General features: G+C 41.6%; 1 protein-coding gene across 2 annotated transcripts in view; it reads right to left on the bottom strand.

The window, feature by feature from the left end:
* The window catches only part of SPON1 (spondin 1), a 255,334-nt gene that overhangs the window by 171,697 nt on the left and 62,432 nt on the right, over window positions 1-21,205 (bottom strand). For both annotated transcript variants that reach the window (XM_034645868.1, XM_034645867.1), the window contains exon 3: window positions 12,808-12,941. In XM_034645868.1, the coding sequence (XP_034501759.1) occupies window positions 12,808-12,941 (134 nt within the window). The remainder of the gene's footprint in view (window positions 1-12,807; window positions 12,942-21,205) is intronic.

Here is a 21,205-nt window from a genome sequence, read left to right as displayed (position 1 = left end):
CTTTAGCTGGAATATCAGAGAAGTGACTCTGTGTTCTCCTCACTGTGTCCTATCAGGGGGGTTGTGATTTAAATTTAGATTTGTCCCATCACTGGTGTCTGCCAGACTTCTCCCCTCTAACGTTCCTGTTAGGTTCTTTTTAGTTATTAAGCATTTTGAGGGCAGAGACTTTGTGATGATATAAACATCTTGTTCCTTATCAACCTTTCCAAATTTCTTTGTTGGTTTGTTTATTCGTTCATTCGTTGAAGTGGCACGTGTACTTATGTATATCAGACAGCCCGCAGCTCTCCATTTTATTGAATGGGCTGCAATCTGTCAGTCTTACAAGTCCGTGGGAATGTACAGCCCGTGTCTATTTGTATTTGGTCTTCCTCTTGATGTTAGATTTTAGTTTTTATTTTCCTTGGTCTTGAGGTCTGAAATTTAACATGACTATTTTGTTTTATGTGGTTCTTAACACCACTGCACATTCTGTATGGGAACTGGCAAGGAGCAAACAAGCAAACAGAAAGCAGACCCAGCGAGACTGAAACCTAATAGGGCATATAAGCTTTACACCAGGCTTCAGAATGTACCGGTTTTGTCCTAAGGGCCAGAAACTGGAATTCACTTCCAGGGATGAACCGCTACTTTTGTCTTAGAAACATGTATGTGAGTTCTTCATTTTATTGCAAACGTAAAGCAATAATAACAAAAACAGTCATGTAGCCATTTATAGAGCTTATGCTATACCAGAGGCTGTTCTAAACACTCGTCCTCACATCAATCCTATGAGGCAGGTATTATTATTATCCCCATTTTACAGGGGAGGCATCTGAGGCACTGGGAATTTTTTTTTAATTATTAAATTTTTTTATTATGTTAAGTTATTCACCAACAGTACATCATTAGTTTTTGATGTAGTGTTCCCTGATTCATTAGTTGCATATAACACCCAGTGCTCATCACAACACGTGAGGCACTGGGAATTTAAAATGACTTGCCTAATGTCATCAGTTAAGTGGTGGAGCCAGAATTCAATCTCAGGTCACCTGACCTGTGACTCTACCTTTCTAACTCTAACGCTGAATGAACTAGTCCACAGGGGAGTTGGGTCTGGAATTTGGGGCAACTGGGATTTGTGCCAAGGCATTTTTTGGGGGGGAAGTAAACTGACCACTGAGGGTAGGCAGAGAGCCAGATGGTCACCAGGCACAAGGAGCAGTGAATATGCCCCCCTCCCCCTGCCCTGCCCTCAAGGATGAGCTTGGGCTCCTGGGCCCTAGGAGCAGCCAAAATCTAGAAGCCAGTTATATAGTTTCTCTGTGCTACAATTCCCTCCTGGCACTCCCCAAGCTTTCAACAACGTCTTAGTAACCACTGTGCTAGGCCTTGGGTGTGATATAGAGTATTAAGTGACAGGGCTCAAAGTATGGAGCAAAGTTGGGGAGAAACTGCCTGAAGAATGGACCTATAGTGTAGCCCTAGATAAATGGCTGGGGTGGCAAGCAACAGCCAGGAGGTTTTAATACATGTCAGAATCTTCCATAATTCTTGGGTGGTCACCATGGCAGAAGCCTGGTGTATCTGTAGTTAAGGAAGAATTAGTTCCTGATTAATGATGTTCAAAGAATCCTTTCTATTTAAAAAGATGTGGGGACCCCTCTTTGAGGAGCCAGACTGGCCCCGGGAGCCCACCTTGGTTCTGTTTAGAGCATCCTGTCATTTCTAGCACTAGCTGAGTGAAGCTGTAGATCATTCTTCCTTCAAACCATGACTTCAGAGCTGGGATCTGGGACATCTGCCAAATTTTCCTTGGGATGGATTCTTCTTTAGCACATCACATGTCATAGTTGTTGACTGAGGAAGAAGGCAAGGTGTCTTCCATCTCAGTGTACAAAGAACTGGGTACAGAGTTATTCAGGAAGTGTGTTATTGCCTACAGTGACCCCGCTATGGAGGCGTTGTCAGAGAGGGCCGTGGATGGCACACATGACAGGTACAAAGTAGGAGCTGAGTGAGACCACTAAAAGCCAAACAAAAAAGCAAAGGTAGAGAATTCAGATCTGGGAAGTAGGTTTACCTAGCAACACAGCTGGTGTGAAGGAAGAGTCCTCCAAGCAACGTGGACTGGAACAGTGGGACCTGTTCAAGTACATTCTGACTCATCAGATTTCTACGTGGAGCCACAGATGTGTTTAATTTTATACATTGAGACCAATTTGCACACTGTGAGCATGCACGAACCCAGCTTCCCAAGCCCCAGAAGCATGGGAGATAGGAAGAGAGTGAGTGGGAGACCCTGGCTGCCATTCCAAGGGTTCTGTCTCTTTGCTCCTGCTGGTTTCCTGATTCCACAGCCGCAAGACGAGACTCAGCCCTTTCATCTGGGGTTGTGGCCCAGTTACCCATGGCTCGCCACTCCCCAATTTTTTTCTGCACTCTGGAAGGCTTTTCTGGGTAGCTTGGACTTTGTTCAGAGTCTGGGTGTAATTATCCAAAAAACAGCCTCTGACTTTAGGAAAAAAAAAAATAAGAAAGAAAAGATGGACGTTGGACCATGTAGGAGATGATAGCTAACCACTCCTGCACCCAAAACTGCAATTAGAGCAAGTCTGAGGTCATCGTTCATCACGCCGATTTAGGTTTTGAAAGGAAACCAAATGATGAATATAATGATTATTTCTGTTTCTGCTTCCCCCTCTTTTTCTCCTAAAAAATTGGCAATAGCACTAAAGTCAAATTAAACATCTGTTTGAAAAAATAAGCCGGAGTGCTGATGACAGCTGCCTTGGACTTAGAAATGCACCACAGCTGTCAAACTCTAAATTAACAAGATTTTCACTTATGAATAGCAGAGGACTAAGATACAAGGGAGCTTTTTCTCCTATTTTCCTGGCTTCCAGGGGCTGTTCGATGTGAAATCTTCGGGAAATGCCCAGGAAGAAATGGAGCTGCAATCAGCCTGTACGAGTCAACCATGGAAAGAGTGGGGAACGTTCTTTCTTCTTATGTCATCTCATTTCTTCATTGGCTTTAGGCTGAGTGTTGTCTGTGGCAAGCAGGCTTGCAGAAAGGCTCACAATTCAGGGACAAGTCTCTGATGAGTAGATGAAAGTGAACTGCGATGGAGCCGTGGACCTCCGTGGAGGAACGTCTTCTATGGCACTGAGGACCCTTGGCTTGTGGTAACATCTGCATCTCCGAGGGCTTCTGCCCCTGCCCCTTCCAGCTGCAGTAACGAATGCCCAGGTATATCTGACTTGGTCATACTGCAGTCCCATACTGGGTGCAAGAGCTCTAATCAAGCCATTTTGATGATGGGGTGAAAGATGCTAACTTGTTTCACACTTACTTCATGACCCTGAAACACAAAGTAGACATGGAACCAATTCTTCTTTTATACCCTTGTCCCCGAGTCATCACTGTCCTTCTCAGGGATGGAGTGCGGCTCAGGATGGAGCAACACATCTCTTGTGTGTATTGCCCAGTTTGAAAAAAGAGAGAGACTAAATATATGTAGGTGTACATATATGGGTACTTTTTCACCATTGCCCAAACATTTCTAGTTGGATCCTTTGATTATTCCATGTCAAAATGCCCACGGGGATAAACAAATGGTGGTATATACAGATAATGGAACATTACTCAGATATATAAAGGAATGAGCACCAAAACTTTGCTACAATATGGATCATCCTCAAAAACACTATCCTCCGTGAAAAAAGCCAGACGCAAAAAGCCACCTACTGTATGATTCCATTTATCTGAAAGATCGATAGGTAAATCCATACAGACAGAATGCAGACTGGTGGTGGCCAGGGGCTGTGGGCAGGAGAATGGGGAGAGACTGTGTAACGGGTGAGGGGTTTTACTCCCGGAGCCATGGAGATGTTTTGGAAATGGACGGAGGTGGTGGTTGCACCACACTGCGAATGTACTAAATGCCATGGAGTGGATGTCTTTAAAATGGTTAATTTCACGTTATATGAATTTAATCTTAACTTCTAAAAATGTCCACAGGGTCAAAACCTCATGCATTGATCCCACCCCGACTGGGGTGGGGAACGTATTAGCAGCTCCTGTTCCATCAGTGGGGGAGAATTGGAAGCGGTCTTGCTGTGGGGTGTGGGGCCCTGGTACACTCTCGCCCCCCGCCATCCTCAATGTTGGCGTGGTCCGTAGAGCAGGGCTTCAGGGTTCCACCTGAGCATCGGTCTACTGCTATGCCTGCGGCCCTTCTGCAGCCTGCACTGCCTGTTTAATGCTTGCCAGTGCTCCCCCCTGCAGGCTGCATCCTGCACCTGGGACTCCAGCTGCTGAATCAGACTGCTGCCATTGGACTGCTCTCCTGGAACGGTGCCACTGCTGGCCTCGTAGGAACTCCTGGCATCTGGATTCCACCATTAGATGGTAGGTCTTCGGGCACCAAAATCTTCCTAAACCAAGGACATATTGCCCTTTTAGCCATCACCTCCATCTTTCTGAGTGCTGTTCCAGAACCAGCCACTTCCACAGGCTCAGGGGTTCCCAGCTCCGTTCTGGCCACTCCTGGCTTCCTCGCCTGGTTGGTCCTGCTGACGACTTGGCCAACTGCGTGGGAGAGCCCCCTTGACTTACAACAAAGACTCAGTGGTGTTTTTCAATACTTCATGCCAGAAAAATTGTGGGGGAAGCTGCACCCCAGATCCTCCTAACGTTGCCAGCTTCCTCTAAATCATACAGTCATCTCATGTGGGCTTCCTCTGTTATTTCCTTCTAAGATAAAAAGATTTGGTGAGCACTATGAAGTTACAAAGCGTTATGAGTGTTTCCTAATTCCTCCTTAATACCCAGCCTCTCTTCCCACGAATAAGCCTTTCTCTTGCCAAGTGCAGGGTTTGTTTCCACTTTTCAAATGGCAATTAGTTTCCCCCCTTGGGAAACAACATCCTCCACCCCTCAACCCCCCAACAGACAGTCCCCTACCTTCCTCGTTTACAGGAGGGGCTCTGAGCTCACAGACCTCACAGACCAACTGAGGCAGAAGGCAGAGGGCTGGTGCGGGTGGTTGAGCTTAGGGTATTTCGGTGGCTTTGTTAACAACAAAGGTTTCGGCATCAGGTGGAAGTGGGTTTAAGTCCCAGCTTCATCACGTTGCTGCTTTATTACCCTGAATATGAACGCTCTAAACTTTGGTTTTCTCATCAACAAAATGGGAAAACCCTACAGAGAAAATAGAGAAGACCCTAGAGGCTTTTAAGGGAAGTAACTGAGATAAGGCATGTGGCACACCTAGCCCAGTGCTTGGTGAGGAATATAAGCTACTCACATTGTCAGGCACACCATCGATGCATTGGGCACCTCTGTGCGCCAGCCTCATCACATCCTCCCAACCCAGCTCTGAGCCCAATCACTGGGACAGCAGTGACCAGCTCTGCCCTACTGCAGTTGCATGACGCACACTTCATCCATATGGGGTTCTCTTGCTTCCTGTCCCTGAGCTTCACTGGTGCTATAGTCCGTGTTCAGAATCTGATGAATGCTCACGTGTGTGCAACCCAGAAGTGCATGGGGAGTTCATATTGGCGGGGCTAACCTTGATCAATGGAGGATGGAAGCCAATGGATAATGGCCTCCCCCTCTGTACTTGGGCACACTGTTCTGAGGCATGTGTCATAACGCCTCTCAAAAGGTCCCGGTGCGATCAAGCACCAGTTGCCTACAGTGATGGCCAAGTTAGTAACACTTGACTGAATCAAGCCTTCCCTACCGCCCCCCTCCCCTGCTCCTTGGAATCACTTCCCAAATAAACTACCTGAATACAAGCCTTTGTCTCAGCTGGACTTTTCAGAGAACCTGGGACAGGAATCAGAAGTGACTAAGTTTTTAGCACTGCGGTATGCATTAGAGCATTTTCTAGAAAGTGACAGAGAAAAAATATTTTACTGTTGCAACGTCTCAGTCCTGTTGCTGTAGCACAAAAGCAGCCCTAAACAATACCTAAATGAATGAACGTGGCTGTATTCCAATAAACCTTTATTCATGAAAACAGGCAGTGGGCTGGATTTGGCCGATAGGCTGTGATTTGCCAACGCATGCACCAGGGCCACAAAGAGGAGTAAAATTGATTCCCTCCATGAGGCTCAGTCTCAGCACCTAGAAATGAGGCTGTCGAGATGACTAAAACATGTCATGAAAGGCATGGACACCATGCTAACTGCATTTTTTGGCAATGGGTGATACTGAATAAGTTCTCAGATCTTGTAGCAGCGGAAGCTGGGAAGAGTGATGAAACTGGGCAAGAAATGTGTTGCTTCTTTTTAACATTTATGTACAACCCAGTCCCGCCATGGGGCTACCTCCCTTATACTCTTGGAGTGATACTTGTCATTACCAAACTTCCCACCTGGGAACATATCAACAGGACAAAGCTCCCTTATCTGATACCCCCAAGGCCAGGTGTGTTTCAGAATTCAGAACATTTTTGGATTTCAGAAAGACAATACAACGCAAATTCCATATATTTTGTACTATTTCCTATCAGGGTCTGGGGCAGCATCGAGCACATGAATATTTACACTGAAAGACCATGAACAACTTCAAGTCAGTTCAGGGCAGGTTTGGGCCCTTAGTGAGCTAAAAAAAAAAAAAAAAAGTTTGGATTTTAGAGCTTCCTGGACTTCCAAATTGCAGATGAAAGACCGTGAACCTGATTTCACTCCTAGACTGTGACATCCTCAAAGACAGCCTCTGAGTCCTCAGTGCCTAGACCGAGGAGGCGGTCAATAAATGTTACCGAGAGAATGAACATGCAGGGATGGCTGGAGCACAGGGTTCACGGAGGGATTCAGGGCAAGAAGAGACTGATCAGGGGCTCTGGTAAAGGACATGGGGAGACTTAAATGCTCTGATTAAAATTCTGGACTTTATCTCGAAGGTGACGGAGAGCCCCGTTCAGCTTTGGTAGGTAAGTGGTGTGACTCAGGTGCTCACGAGGACAGCAAGTCTTACCCCAGAGGCAGGACAGAGGGCAAGGAACCAGAGTGAGCAGTGAGGCGGTTCTTGTAACACTATGGCAAGACGTGTCTGTGGATGAGGCCATGGATGTGAAGCAAGTGCGAGACAGAAGAAACAGATCCGACAACTAATGGTACTGGCGGGGGAGAGTGAAGTCAGAGTTGAGCCTGACCCAGGAGCACCGATCAGCGATGGTAGAGTACAGATTGCAGACTCTGGCGCCCAGATCTTCTGTTTAAATCCCAGCTCTGCCACATACCCTGTGACCTTGGGCAAGTTACTTACTCTCTCCTGTGCCTCAGTGTCTTCTGTAGTTTCTACTTCAGAGGGTGGCTGTGAGGATTACATAAATATTTGTAATGTCCCTACAGCAGGGCATGGCTCTTGACTATTAGTATTCCCTGGACCCTGAATCCAACCCCCATTTCGTAAGGTAGAATTCTCCAAATAGTTCATCAAGTGACTCTCTCCTCAGGAGCACAACGACCCACATCTCAGACCCTCGGGGAAAGTTACGAATGGGAGTCAGAAACCCAGTAATAAATGTATATAATAAAGGTAATAAATGTATGAAAAGAGAGGATCACTTCAGGGGACAAAACCTGTCACATTTAAGGGGACAAGATTTTCTCTGGTGGGGTCTGTACACATCCATTCTATTCCCAGGGGCTCTTTCTTTCCCTCGGTTGCTACTTTGCTATCATGTTTACAGCATTCTGGCAGCAATGCAGCACGCCGGGGCAATGTTAAGTGCTGGGTCATTCATTTGTAGGGAGAAGGCTCTAAGAAGGTCTGCCTGGAAAGCCTGTAATTTAGAAATTTTCAAATCTTTGCATCCAAATGGAAAATGGAAATGGTGTCAGGTTTGTGCCAAAAGGAAAGTTGTAATTGCTATGTGCTTCCCTCCCTGCCCTCCTGGGCAAAGGAACACAGCTAACCAAGCAGGCTGCAGAGCTGTCATCTCCAGACATTTAGCAGACTCTGCAGCTTATTCTACCAGGAATATTAACCAAATACCACAACACAAATGCTCCTCTTTGCAGGTGAGGCTTCTGCAAGAAAGCTGGCATCTCCCCTTTCATCTGCCCTGAGCCTTGCTGCCAGATTTGAGTATCCTTACTAACTTTTTAATGAACTTTCCTCCCAGCATGTCAGTCCACTGTTTCATAACCACTAATGGCTCCCTTGTTCCTCTTGAATCAAATTCAATCTCTTCATCTTGACACTGGAAGACCTCCATGACTTAGCAACGGATTTTGGCCCCCAAAGACCTTCTAATCACACAGAGTCTGACTCCTGGGGCTGCCGAGCTTATGCTCACCTCAGTTTCACTAGGTCCACTCCCATCACCTGGAATAACCTCGTCCTTCTGTCCATTTACCCAAACCCTACACAGCATTCAAGATATACGTGAACTTTCCAAGAAACTCTGGTGCTCCCACTATTCCATTCTCACTCATCTCCTTTCCGACTAACCACGTTTAATTTGTCCCCAGTTCAAGCTTGTCCTGGGCTTGCCAACCTTTGCAGACATATTTTTATTTATACCACAGCCAGGCTGAAAATGCCTGGAAGTTAGGATTGTTGTTTATACCCTGAGTCTTTCCCATGCTCTGGGCACATGGCAGGTACACAGGGAATACTGGTTGGCCAGTTTCCCAAATGCTGCCTTCTACGTGAAAAGAAGGAAATTTTCTCAGCTAGATAAAGAGTCCTTCTCAGGGCACTTGGGTGGCCGAATTAGTCCGGCTCAGATCATGATCTCAGGGTTCCTATGTCCAGCTCCACACTGGGCATGGAGCCTGCTTAAAGATCTCTGTCTCCCTCTCCCCCACCCCTCTCTCTACAAAAAGGAATCCTTCGCAACTTGATTAAAACATCAATTTGAAACCTGTACTTCATGTTATACTTAAAAAGTAAAATATCATAGAATCCCCATTAAAATCAGGAATAAGCATGAACACCACCATTTAATAGTCTACTAGAGGTGACAGATAATAAACTAAAACATGAAAAGGAATCACAAAGTATACTTATTCATAATTTCCCAAAAGAATGAACCAACAAGCCACTAGAACTATCAAGAGTTCAACAGTGTCAGGATTCAAATTTGGAGTATAAGAATCAATGGCTTTCCTAAACACAAGCAATCAATGATTAGAAAGTATAATAGGAACAAAAAAGGAGCCCATTCACAAAAGCACTAAAACTACAAAATACCTATGAGGAAAAAGCCACACAAGAATGTACAATCTCAATGAAGAAAAATCACAGTACTTTAGTGAAGGATATAAAAGACCTGAATAAATAGGGGATATTCCATGTTTCTGAATGGGGAAACATACTATAGGGATGCTGACATTTCCCACACTTAACTATTAATTTGATACAACCCCACTCAAAATCCCAATATAAGTTTTATTGAACTACAACAAACTTACTCTAAGATTCATCTGGAATTACGAATCTGCCTGAATGGCCATGAACATTTTGAACTAGAAGATTAATGGGCGATGACTTGCTATCAAAACATAAAATAAAATTATGTTATAAATGGTGTGGGTTTTGTGCTGGAATAGATAAAAAGACCAGCAGAACAGAACGGACTTGTGTGAAGATTTTATATTTGATGAAGTAGCATTTCAAGCAATTGGGGAAAAGACCAACTATTCAATAAATGGATGTGGAAAAACTAACTAGCCATTCTGAGAAACAGAAGTACATTTTGATTTCCCATCTGTGCTGGATAGTTTTGGTTTGCTCCTCCAGATACCTTCTAAAAAAAAAAAAAGAAAAAGAAAAAGAAAGGAAGGAAGGAAGGAAGAAAAAAAGGAAGGACAGACATGGGACTTTGCAGTTAAATGAATATATGACTCAAGAAACTCGCTTAATTTCCCCGGGACCTCCTCTGGAAAATGGGGGTAGTTTGTTAGGAAGATTAAATCTAATAAAACCTGCTAGATGTGCTGCTGAGTTACTGGTACTAGAAAGTATTGTTGACCTTTTCTCTCACCTCCATTTGGCCCGTGAAAACCTTGAGGGCCATACGTCAGTTATCTATGTATCCTGGATGCCTGTGCAAATAGAAGCTCAGTTACATTTGCTGAAAGAACGAGTGACTGAACAAGCCACACTTGTTCATTGTTAATGGATAAACATATGTTCACATATGTTCATTGTTAACGGGTAAACAAGAAATGGCTTTCTGGCTTCTGCCAGGAAGATCAAACACTTCTGGTTTGTGAGAACAATAAGTCAAAGAAAACCACAGATCCTAGCCAAGGATCAGGATTTTCAGAGCAGCAAGACCCATCGCATAAATCTAACATCTTCCAACTTTCTTCTTCAGAGCCCCAGGCTCTGTGGAGTGACCAGGCAGCCAGGGGCAAGAGCGTGGGTACCAGAAAGCCACACTGGGAACCTGGTTTCCAGGCCAGGAGAACTGAAAACACCAATGGACAATAGGCAGACCACATATGACCACAACAATAGAACTCTGACCCCCAAACTCTGCAGGAACCAGCCTGGGAAGTCAAACCACAATCCCTGTAGTGTCAGCCCAGAACATTAAGGACTTGTCAATGACCACCAGCTTCTCTAATTTTTGCCCCCACTGCCTCCTCTATTTCTGACTCAGGACCAATAAGAGAAAGCCAAATAGGCTCTCCAAACCAATCATATAAGATGCTCCACTTTCCGTTAGCCTGCTTCCAGATTCCCCAAGCTAATACCCTACCCTTCAATCACAACATACCTGCAGTCTGCCCTTTCTTTCCCTATAAAGTTTCCCACTCCTCCTCCAGCCAAATGCTAGTGATAGCAGCCAACTCCCTTGCTATATAGCACTCAATAAATAGGCCCTGTTTGTTCTCATTTCAGTGACCTTTATTTCCATGGGCCTTCTCCCATATTTCAACTAGACACTAGATACATGTTATATACTGGGGTTTATATATAAGGTTTCATTTTTTAAAGTTCTACTTCTAATTCTTTATTTTATTTATTTTTTTAAAGTTCCATGATTCATTACTTGCGTATAACACCCCGTGCACCATGCAATACGTGCCCTCCTTACTACCCATCACCAGCCTATCCCATTCCCCCACCCCCTCCCCTCTGAAGGCCTCAGTTTGTTTCCCAGAGTCCACAGTCTCTCATGCTTCATTCCCCCTTCTGTTATTCTTTTTTTAAAAAATTTCAACAATACAGATTGATGCCAAGAGACAAACTTCTCAAGGAATCTGAGTAAGCATGTTCAGCTTGCCTCAAACTAAGACACAAGTGATGTATAGCCACATGGCAGCAAAGGAAGGCCTGACAAAGACAGTGCTGGGCTTGGACAATGGACAGAGGCTTCCAAAGACTTCTGTGGGCTTTTTTCCCACAAGCCAGGCACCGCTGAGTCCCGAAGCTGCAGGGACTGGAGTGCCTGGTTGGAATGCATCCTTACTAGCCCCTCCTCAGAGGTGGGCTAAAGTTAACCCCAGTCCTAAGACTGTAGAAATGTCCGCCTGTCAGAGGTGCAGACAAATGAACCAAATATATAAATAAGGCCCTAGGGGACTCAAATAAGACAAAGATGGTTGGGAAGGTCCCAGCCCCTTACCTTCATGGGAAAATGGCTTCTTAGATGCTGTGATTGGAGCCTTGTCCATCTACCTATGACAGTTTGCCTGTCTGAAATCCTAAAATTCCCAGTATCCCTCCATATGGTCTTTAAATCTCTTTGAAATAGGTATGGCTGCACTTCCCAAACTGGTGAATGTTAATATTGTCTCAGAAAAAAAGGAATCAAATAAGTTTGGGAAATGCTGGTGAAACCAAGTTAAACACATTTCATTTGAGTAGGACTTTGCAAAACCTTGAATCTGCTAATATATGTTGTGACTCTGCAAGAAGGGGATACAGTCTACAGCATTTTCCAAACTTATTTAAATGTAGAAATTGGTTTCCTGCCCACCTATTTACATCTCCCTGAATACCATCCTATGGTATACCATTTTGGAGACACAGGTTTGAGATAATGCTACCTTTTACAGGAAAGCTATTAGCTGGTTAACACCTCTTCTTTTTTTTTTTTTAAAGATTTTATTTGAAAGAGAGCACACACATGTGCACACACAAGTGGGCAGAGGGGCAGATGGAGACGGAGAGGCAGAGAATCTCAAGCAGACTCTGTGCTGAAAGTACAGCCCAATGTGGGACTCGATCTCACGACCCCGAGATCATGACCTGAGCTGAAATGAAGAGTCAGATGCTTAACCCCTGAGCCACCCAGGCACCCCAAGTTAACACCTCTTATCATGCATTGTAACTTTAACAAAGGGAGGATCAGGAGACCAGACAGGAAGGGGCACACAAGGGCAGTTTTGATGATAGGGGGAAGAAAATAAGATCATAAGGCCAGGGCAGAGACTAAGGAGGTTACAGCTGGGTCTCAGGTCGGCCTAGCACAATTTAAGGGTAGGGGTGTTAAATTCCAGAGGGAGGAAGTCAGAGATTCTCCTTACCTGATTTGTAATTTTTCTTAACCAGCCCTAGTATCAATATCTCTAGAAGCTAGAGCGTGGCCAGGAGAATCACTGAATTCGAAAATCACTGAAATCACTAAAAATAGAGATTTGGGCGAATGGTTCTTTTTAGAGCATTTCATCAGCAATGGCCCTCGACCCCATTTCAGAGTTAAGATAACCAAGGACAGAGAGATGATGTCACTCATCTGCTGTCCCACCAAAGCCACTGTTCCTTCTGCAACCCCACTGTGAAGCCTTTGACAGCCCACAGGGAGGGAGCGTGAAGGGTTCCGAGGACCCTGTGTTCACTTACTTGAGAATCACACAGCCTGTTCCTGCTGGTGGTGCTATCCAAAACACCTGGATCCGTGTCCTCCTCCGTGGGGTGCTTTCAGTGACCGCAACGGGGCAGTTACTCATAAACTGGGTTTCTTCTTCATCTATGATCTGTGGAGAGCAAACACATTAAAATGCAATGTCACTTTGGGAAGGCTCGTAAGTTTCTGAGTTGACACTTCCTTAATTTTATTTTTAAACCTGTCGTTTTGTGTTAGCAGCTCTATATCCCCAGACACCAGAATAGTGCCTGGCATAGAGTTCCAGTCAATGCTTGTTGAATTAATATGAGGGCAAGGATTTGGCACACGGGCTCCGCTCTCTGGGACCAGGATCTGGTCTTTGAGGAACAGGCCACTAGGTGATGATCTTACTTATTTAACTATCATAACTACGTCCCACTTCAGGGGAAGGAAGAAGAGGAGGAGGAGGAGAGGGAGGAAGAGGAGGGGGAGGGGAGAATCCAAAGCCAACGCTCTCTAAATAGCTAACACTTGTAATTCAGCTACAGTTTCATACCTTGAAATCGAAATGCTAAAAGAAAACACCCCTTTGGAGAAAGTCCACCAAAGTACACGAACTCTGTCCCAGCTTCATGGCATTATTTACTTGGCAGTTTCTACCTCCCAAGTGTGTGCATCGTGTTGTGTTCTCCCAACTTAACCATCAAGGTTTCCTTGGACACTGCAAAAAACTGGTAGCTATTCCCATTCCCCAAGACTGGTTCAGCATTTCTCCGTTTGCTTCGGGGTCTGCTGCCAGAACTTGCCTATCCCTCTAGTACTATTATAGACCATTAGACCTGGAAGGATCTCTTGCGGGAAATCATTGAAATCCAACAGGTCCTAAGTGTCAACTCCAACTGATTGGTAGTAGTTGTGCCATGAGTAGCGCTAATAACAACAGAAAACATTTATTGAGTGTTTAAGTATGTGTCACACACTAAGCTAAGTGCTTCATCTGAATTACACATTTAATATTCAAATACAATTTAATAAGATGCTAATATCCATTTTGTATTTATTTTACTTTTAAAAATTCGTATTCCTTTTAGGGAAGCAGGTAAAAAAAATGAAGTCACTCAAACTCCTTAATTCATCATATATTTTTATCCCTGGACAAAGCAAAAGCAATCTTCTATTGTATTTCATTTATCTCTACATTCTTTATCCTACTCTCACTTATATATGTCCTTCTGAGTGTGTTTGTGTGTGTGTGTATGTTTATATAAGATATAATGTACATATAAAATGTGTATATATTATATATGTTATGTGTGTGTATGTATATACATACACATATATATGTTACTTGAAGTTACATAGAATTGTTTTATATTTTAATGTTTCTTTCACTTGATCTTATGCTTTGAAGATACACGTTTTCCCCACTATCTGAAAGTAGAGCATACCTATGAAATCTCTTGTAAGCTGGAATGGTATAAACTGAAAAAGCAATTACCATCAATTTATATGAAAAATTTTTTGAGTGTTCCCAGACCCCAAAATAACCTGTCCTAGGCTTTTCTGATACCTTAGGACACATCTTACTGACAGATGCACAAAATAAATCAAGATAAAACACAGATGTTCACAGACACAGTTCAAAGTTATATGAGGCTTGATGCTGACATGCTGAGTGTAGTTCGGCCATATCTCTCTTGCTGCTCAGGTTTGCATTGCTTCTAACAGCTCACTGCAAAACAAATGCTGAGTGCTATTTTCACTTTATGCCTTTTTCATAAAAGTGAAAATCCTCTTTTGATTTCTTTCAGTTGGTGAAAACAGGCACTAGTATAGGTCTTCCGTAAAAGCAAAGTGGCATAACACGAACTTTTAAAAAGTGAGGATACCTGTATGTCAAAGTTACTATATGTGGATGTAATTCGTTGATTCTGACTATGGTCTATTATTCCATTGCATGCATAGACCACATTTTACTTATTCATTTTCCCAGTGAGAGGCAGTCAGCTGACTTCCAGATCTTTACCTCCACAAACATCGCCACAATGAAGCTCTTCATGCTGCTCTCCTTGCGAACCCACATGAGAGCTTTTCAGCAATATGCACCATGTAGTGGGAGGTTCACCCAGAGGTTCATCTTACTTTTGGAATTCTTCATTTCACAGAAATAACTTTCATCTAGTCAAATTCACCAATTTCTCTCCTATGGCTTGCACTTTTGTGCTCTTGCTTAAAAAACAGACCACAAAGATATTTTCCAGTATTTTTTCCCCATTAGTTTTATCATTTTACCTTTCACATTTAGGTCTTCAATCCACTTAGAGTTTATTTTTTAATACAAGGAGGATTATTTTTTAATCCAACTCCACTTTCTCCACACTGTGAGCTACTTTAAAAAATTAATAAACTTAATTTTTAAGAGCAGTTCAGGTTTATAGCAAAATTGAGCAGAAAATGCAGAGTTTCCACAGACTCCCTGTCCCCACACATGAACAACCTTCCCTATTATCAACATCCAGCACCAGACTGGTACATTTGTTATAATGGATGAACCCACACTGACACATCATCATCACCTAAAGTCCAGAGTTTACATGAGGGTTCACTCCTGGTGCTGTTTATTCTGTGGGTTTTGACAAATGTATCATGACATGCATAGTATTGTACTGAATAGTTCCACTGCCTTAAAAATCCTTGGTGCTCTGACTATTCATCCTTCCCTCCCTCCAACCCCCGTCAACCACTAATCTTTTGTTATAATTGCTTATTACTTCCAGAAGATTTTTGTTGATTCTTTCAGATTTTCCTATGTAGACAATCATGTCATCTGAGAAAAGAGTTCTATTTCTTCCTTCCCAATATGTAGATCTTTTATTTCCTTTTCTTGTCTTATTGCATTATCTCAAATTTTCAGTATCATGTTGAAAAGTAGTGGTGAGAGTTGATTTATCTTGTCTTGTTCTTGATTGTATCGAGAAAACATCAACTTTCTTACCAGTAACTATGCTATTAGGGATAGGTTTTATTTGTAGATGCTCTTTATCAAGTTGAGACATTCCTCTCTATTCCTAGTTTGCTGAGGGTTTTTATCATGAGTGGATGTTGGGTTTTGTCAAATGCTTTTTCCACATCTATTGATAACGATCACATTTTTCTTCTTTAGTCTGTTGAAGTGATGGATTATGTTAATTGACATTTAAATGTTGAGCCAGCCTTGCATTACCTGGGATAAATTCCACTTGGTTATGGTATATATTCTTCCCGTACATTGTTGGATTTGATTGGCTAACATTTTGTTGAGGAATTTTGCATCTATATTCATGAGAAATAGGAGTCTGCAGTTTTCTTTTTTTGTGAAGTCTTTCTCTGGTTTTGGTGTTAGGGTGACACAGGCATCATAGAATGAGTTAGAAAGTAGAGGGGGAATGAAGCATGAGAGACTATGGACCATGAGAAACAAACTGAGGGCTTCAGAGGGGAGGGGGGTGGGGGAATGGGATAGACTGGTGATGGGTAGTAAGAAGGGCACGTATTGCATGGTGCACTGGGTGTTATACGCAACTAATGAATCACCAAACTTTACATCAGAAACCAGGGATGTACTGTATGGTGACTAACATAATATAATAAAAAAACATTAAAAAAAAAAGAAAGTAGAGTGTTGGTATAATTTCTATATTAAATGTTTGGTAGAATTCATCAGTGAACCCATCTGGGTCTGGTACTTTCTGTTTTGGGAAATTACTAATTATTGATTCAATTTTTTAATAGATATAGGCCTATTCAGATTGTCTCTTTCTTCTTGTTTAAGTTTTGACAGATTGTGTCTCATGTCTCTCAAAGAACTGGTGTGTTTCATGTAAGTTATCAAATTTGTGGGCACCAAGTTGTTCATAATAGCCCTTTATTATTCCTTTAGTGTCCATTAGATCTGTAATAATGCTCCTTGTTTCATTTCTGATATTAGTGATTTTTGTCTTCTCCCTCTTTTTTAGTTAGCTTGGCTGGGGGCTTATCAATTTTTTTGATCTTTTCAAAGAACCAATCTTTTGGTTTTGTTGGTTTTCTCTCTTGATTTCTTTTTTTCAATTTCATTGATTTCTGCTCTCATTTTCATTATTTCTTTTCCTCTGCTTACTTTGGATGCAATTTTTTTTCTAGGGAAGAAGCTGAGATTATTGTTCTTATATCTTTTTCTTTTCTTTTTCTTTTCTCTATATACATTCAGTGCAACAGGTTTCCCTTAAGCATTGCTTTTGCTACATTCCACACATTTTGATAAGTTGTATTTTCATTTTCATTTAGTTTAAAATATTTTTAAAGTTCTTTTGAAATGTCTTCCTTGACCCATGTGTTGGTTGGGGGATGTGTTGTTTATGGGGATTTTCCAGCTATCTTTCTGTTATTGATTTCTAGTTTAATTTCCTTGTGGTCTGAGAGCAGACATTCTATGATTTCTTTTCTTTTAAATTTGTTAAGGTGTGTTTTATGGCCCAGAATGTGGTATATCTTGGTGAATGTTTCATGTGAGCTTGAGAAGACTGTGTAATCTACTAGTGTTAGATGAAGTAGTCTATAGATGTCAGTTATATCCACTTTATAAATTGTACTTTTGAGTTCAACTATGTCCTTACTTACTTTCTGACTGGTTGGATCTGTCCATGTCTAATAGAGGGATGCTGAAGTCTCCAACTATGATAGTGGATTCATCTATTTCTCCTTGTAGTTCTGTCAGTTTTCATCTCACATATTTTGATGCTCTGTTGTTAAGTGCATACACATGAAGGATTATTATGTCTTCTTAGAATATTAAACCCTTTATCATTATGTAATACTCCTGTTATTCTTGATAACATTCCTTGCTCTGAAGTCTGCTTTGCCTGATATTAATATAGCTACCCTTGCTTTCTTATGATTTGTTAGCATTGTGTATCTTTCTCTATCATTCCACTTTTAATTACATGCATCTTTATATTTAAAGTGGGTTTCTTGTAGACAACATATGAGGGTCTTGTTTTTGATTCATTTTAACAAGCTTTAAGTTGGTATATTTACAACTATTGATATTTAAGGTGATTATTGATATAGTTGGAATAATATTTGCCATACTTGTTTTCTATTGGTTTACCTTTTTGTTTGTTTTTTTATTTTTGTCTTTCACACTTCTGTAATTTTTTTGTCTTTGATTGACCAATTTTATATGATTCTATTTTCTCTCTTTTCTTAGCAAATCAATTATATTTCCTTTTTTAACTGCTTTATTAGTGGTTGTCCTAGAGATCATAGTATACATTTACAACTAGCTCAAGCCTATTTTCAAATAACACTATACTGCTCCACAGATAGTTCAGTCACCTTATAATAACCAAATATTCCTAGTTCCTTCCTCCTGTCCTTTGCATTGTTGTTGTCATTCATTTTACTTCTTCATAAGCACATATGTAGGCATAAACATATATAATTGAATGAATTGTTGCTGTTGTTATTTTGAAAAACTATTGGCTGTTAGATTAATTAATAAGGAAAATAAAAATTTTTATTATTCCTTCATTTTTTCCTTCTTTGATGCTCTTCTTTTCTTTATGAAGATCCAAGTTTCTGACTTACATTATTTTTCTTCTCTATAAAGAACTTCAAAAACATTTCTTGCAATACAGATCTACTGACAACAAATTCCCTCAATTTTGATTTGTCTGAGAAAGTCTTCATTTCTCCTTCACATTTGAAGAATAATTTTACGGGGTACAGAATTCTTAGTGTTTTGTTTCTCTCAACACATTAAATATGTCACTCTACTCTTTTCTTATTTGCATAGTTTCTGAGGATAAGTTGGATATAATTCTTATCTTCATTCCTATGTCAGTAAGAATTATCCCCCCCTCCGGCTTCTTTCGGGATTTTTTTCTTTACCTTTGATTTTCTTTAGCTTAAAAATGATATGCTTAGGTGCAGTCTTTTTGGATATTTATCCTCCTCGGCATTCTCTGAGCTTCCTGAATCTGTGGTTTGTTGTTTGATATTAATTTGGGGGAAATTCTCAGTCACTATTGTTTCCAATATTTCTTCTGTTCCTTTCTCTCTTTCTTCTCCTGGTATTCACATTACGCACGTATTACATAGTTGTCCCTCAGTCCTTGGATATTCTGTTTTTTTTCAGTCTTTGACCTCTTTGTTTTTCAGTTTTAGAGGTTTCTGTTGATATTTCCTTAAGCTCAGAGATTCCTCAGCTGTGTCCAGTCTACTAATAAGTTCATCAAAGACATTCTTCATTTTTGACAAGGTCTTTGATCTCTAGCTTTCTTTTTGTTCTTTTTTTCCTTAGGATTTCCATCTTTCTTCTTACATTGCCCATCTGTTCTTGGATGCTGTCTACTTTATCCATTAGATCCTTTAGCATATTAATCACTGTTGCTTTAAATTCCCAGTCTGATCATTCTAACATCTCTGCCATCTCTGTTTTTCAAATTGTGTTTTTTGCCTTTTAGTATGCCTTATTTTTTGTTGAACAGTGGACATGTTGTCTGGGTAAAAAGAATTGAAGTAAATAGGCTTTTAGTAATGTGCTGGTAAGGTGTTGGGGAGGGGAAGTGCTCTCTAGTGCTATGATTAGGTCTCAGTCTGTTGGTTGGTGACTTGTGCCCCTGGACTGTGAACCTCAATTAGGCTTCTCAGCCATCCCCTCAACCACCCTCCTTTGCTTTAGGTGGCACTGGATGGATGAAGGGTCTGGAGTTGTAAATTTTCCTTCCACCACATGGAAAGCTAGAGGGACCTGGTGTTCAGTATTTCTCTTCCCCCAAATAGATTAGACTCCGATAAAACCTCAGCAGGTTAGGCTCTGGTAAAATAGTTTCTCCTGAGGGCAGGCCCTGTTAAGAACAGAATGCTTTGGTGTATTCAAAGATGGTTTCTTTTCTCCTCCCCCTGCCAGAAGCACAACAGTTTTTCTCTGATACTCACTTTGAGAATCTGATAGAGCTCCTGGAGTTAAAATTCACAAAAGTTTTGTCCCCCATCTCCACCCCAATTATTGGGTGCCTCTGAAGTTTTTAACTCTCAGAATTGTCCACACTGAGCCTCTAACAATCTAGCAATTATAGTTTAGGCTTTTCTATGCTGGCATGTGGAGATTTCTGCTCTGGTAAGTTGTGATCCTGTGTAGCCTCTTGTCTATCTCCCCAATATTGGGGACAGTGGTTTGTCCTGTGAACGCACTTCTCTGATGGATCTAAGAGCTGTTGATTTTTCAGTTTGCTTAGCTTTTTACTTGCTGTTAGAATGCAGTGTTGACTTCCACTTCTTATATATAGGATGGGACACCAGAAGTCAACACTGTGAGTTACTTTTACGCTACTCAATCCATCTTTCCCCCAATTTTTTGTGATGCCATCTCTGTCATATATAGAATGACAACAGAATTTATTGTCCAAACAAGGATGAAAAGGCTGTTATTAATCATTGTTCTGGGATAACAGGCAAAACTGGGACTTTCCCAGGCAAATGGGGCATACATTCAACCTAATCATATACCAGGTTCCCAAACACTCATGTTGTTTCTGGGCTTCCTGCTCTCGTCTCCTGCCCACCCGTTGTCCATGGCACTATATTTTAGCATCTAGAAGGGCAAGTCTCCTTTCCTTGCTCTTCTTTATCAACATGGTGTTATCTATTTGTAGGTCTTTATTTTTGCATATATAGTACAGAAACTCTTAAAAACTCCCTTACCTTTCTGTCATTTTATCTTCCTAATGTGATGAAATCCCAACCTTAGGTAAATTGCTCACCTCATGAAGAGGCCAGTTGTCTTCTATATTAACTGACTTCTAGCCTTGAGTCTGCCCTGCTACACTGCTGTGTGTATCTGATAAAAACTCAGCAGGTTAGACTCTGGTAAAACACTTCCTATTTGTTATTTTACTTTCCCATTCTTGACGGTGATGATTTCAAATCTTCTCGACTCTCCCCAAACCTCCAACTTTCATCTCTCCTCTTTACTTATTGTTTTACCTTGTGTCTTTACAGAAAAAAATCAGAAGTCATCAGATGTAGAGACCCTCATTTCCTCATTTGCATCTGCCCTCTCCTCCTTCTTGCTGTTATAATAGAGGAGCCTTACTTTTCTTACATTTCTGCTTTGCTCCCATCACTTCTTCCTGACTCTAAGAATGACTTTTCTCCCCTCCAGATTCAACTTTTGCCTCACTGGAATCATTCCCATTAGCCTATTGAGCATATTTGAGTCTCTCCATTTAAAAATTAAGTGACCCAGAGTTATTCCCCACCCAGTTACAGAGTTCCATCTCTCCTCTCCATCACAATCAAATTACTTTAAGGAGTTGGCTATGGTTACTGTCTCCATTTCACCTCCCACTCATTCTCAACTCAATCCCAGGAGTTTTGGGAATATCATGG

This window comes from Ailuropoda melanoleuca, chromosome 16 (genome assembly GCF_002007445.2).
Source record: "Ailuropoda melanoleuca isolate Jingjing chromosome 16, ASM200744v2, whole genome shotgun sequence".
Classification (NCBI taxonomy): domain Eukaryota; kingdom Metazoa; phylum Chordata; class Mammalia; order Carnivora; family Ursidae; genus Ailuropoda; species Ailuropoda melanoleuca.
The sequence above is the reverse complement of the archived record's forward strand: the minus strand, read 5'-3'. Positions and strand labels throughout refer to the sequence as shown.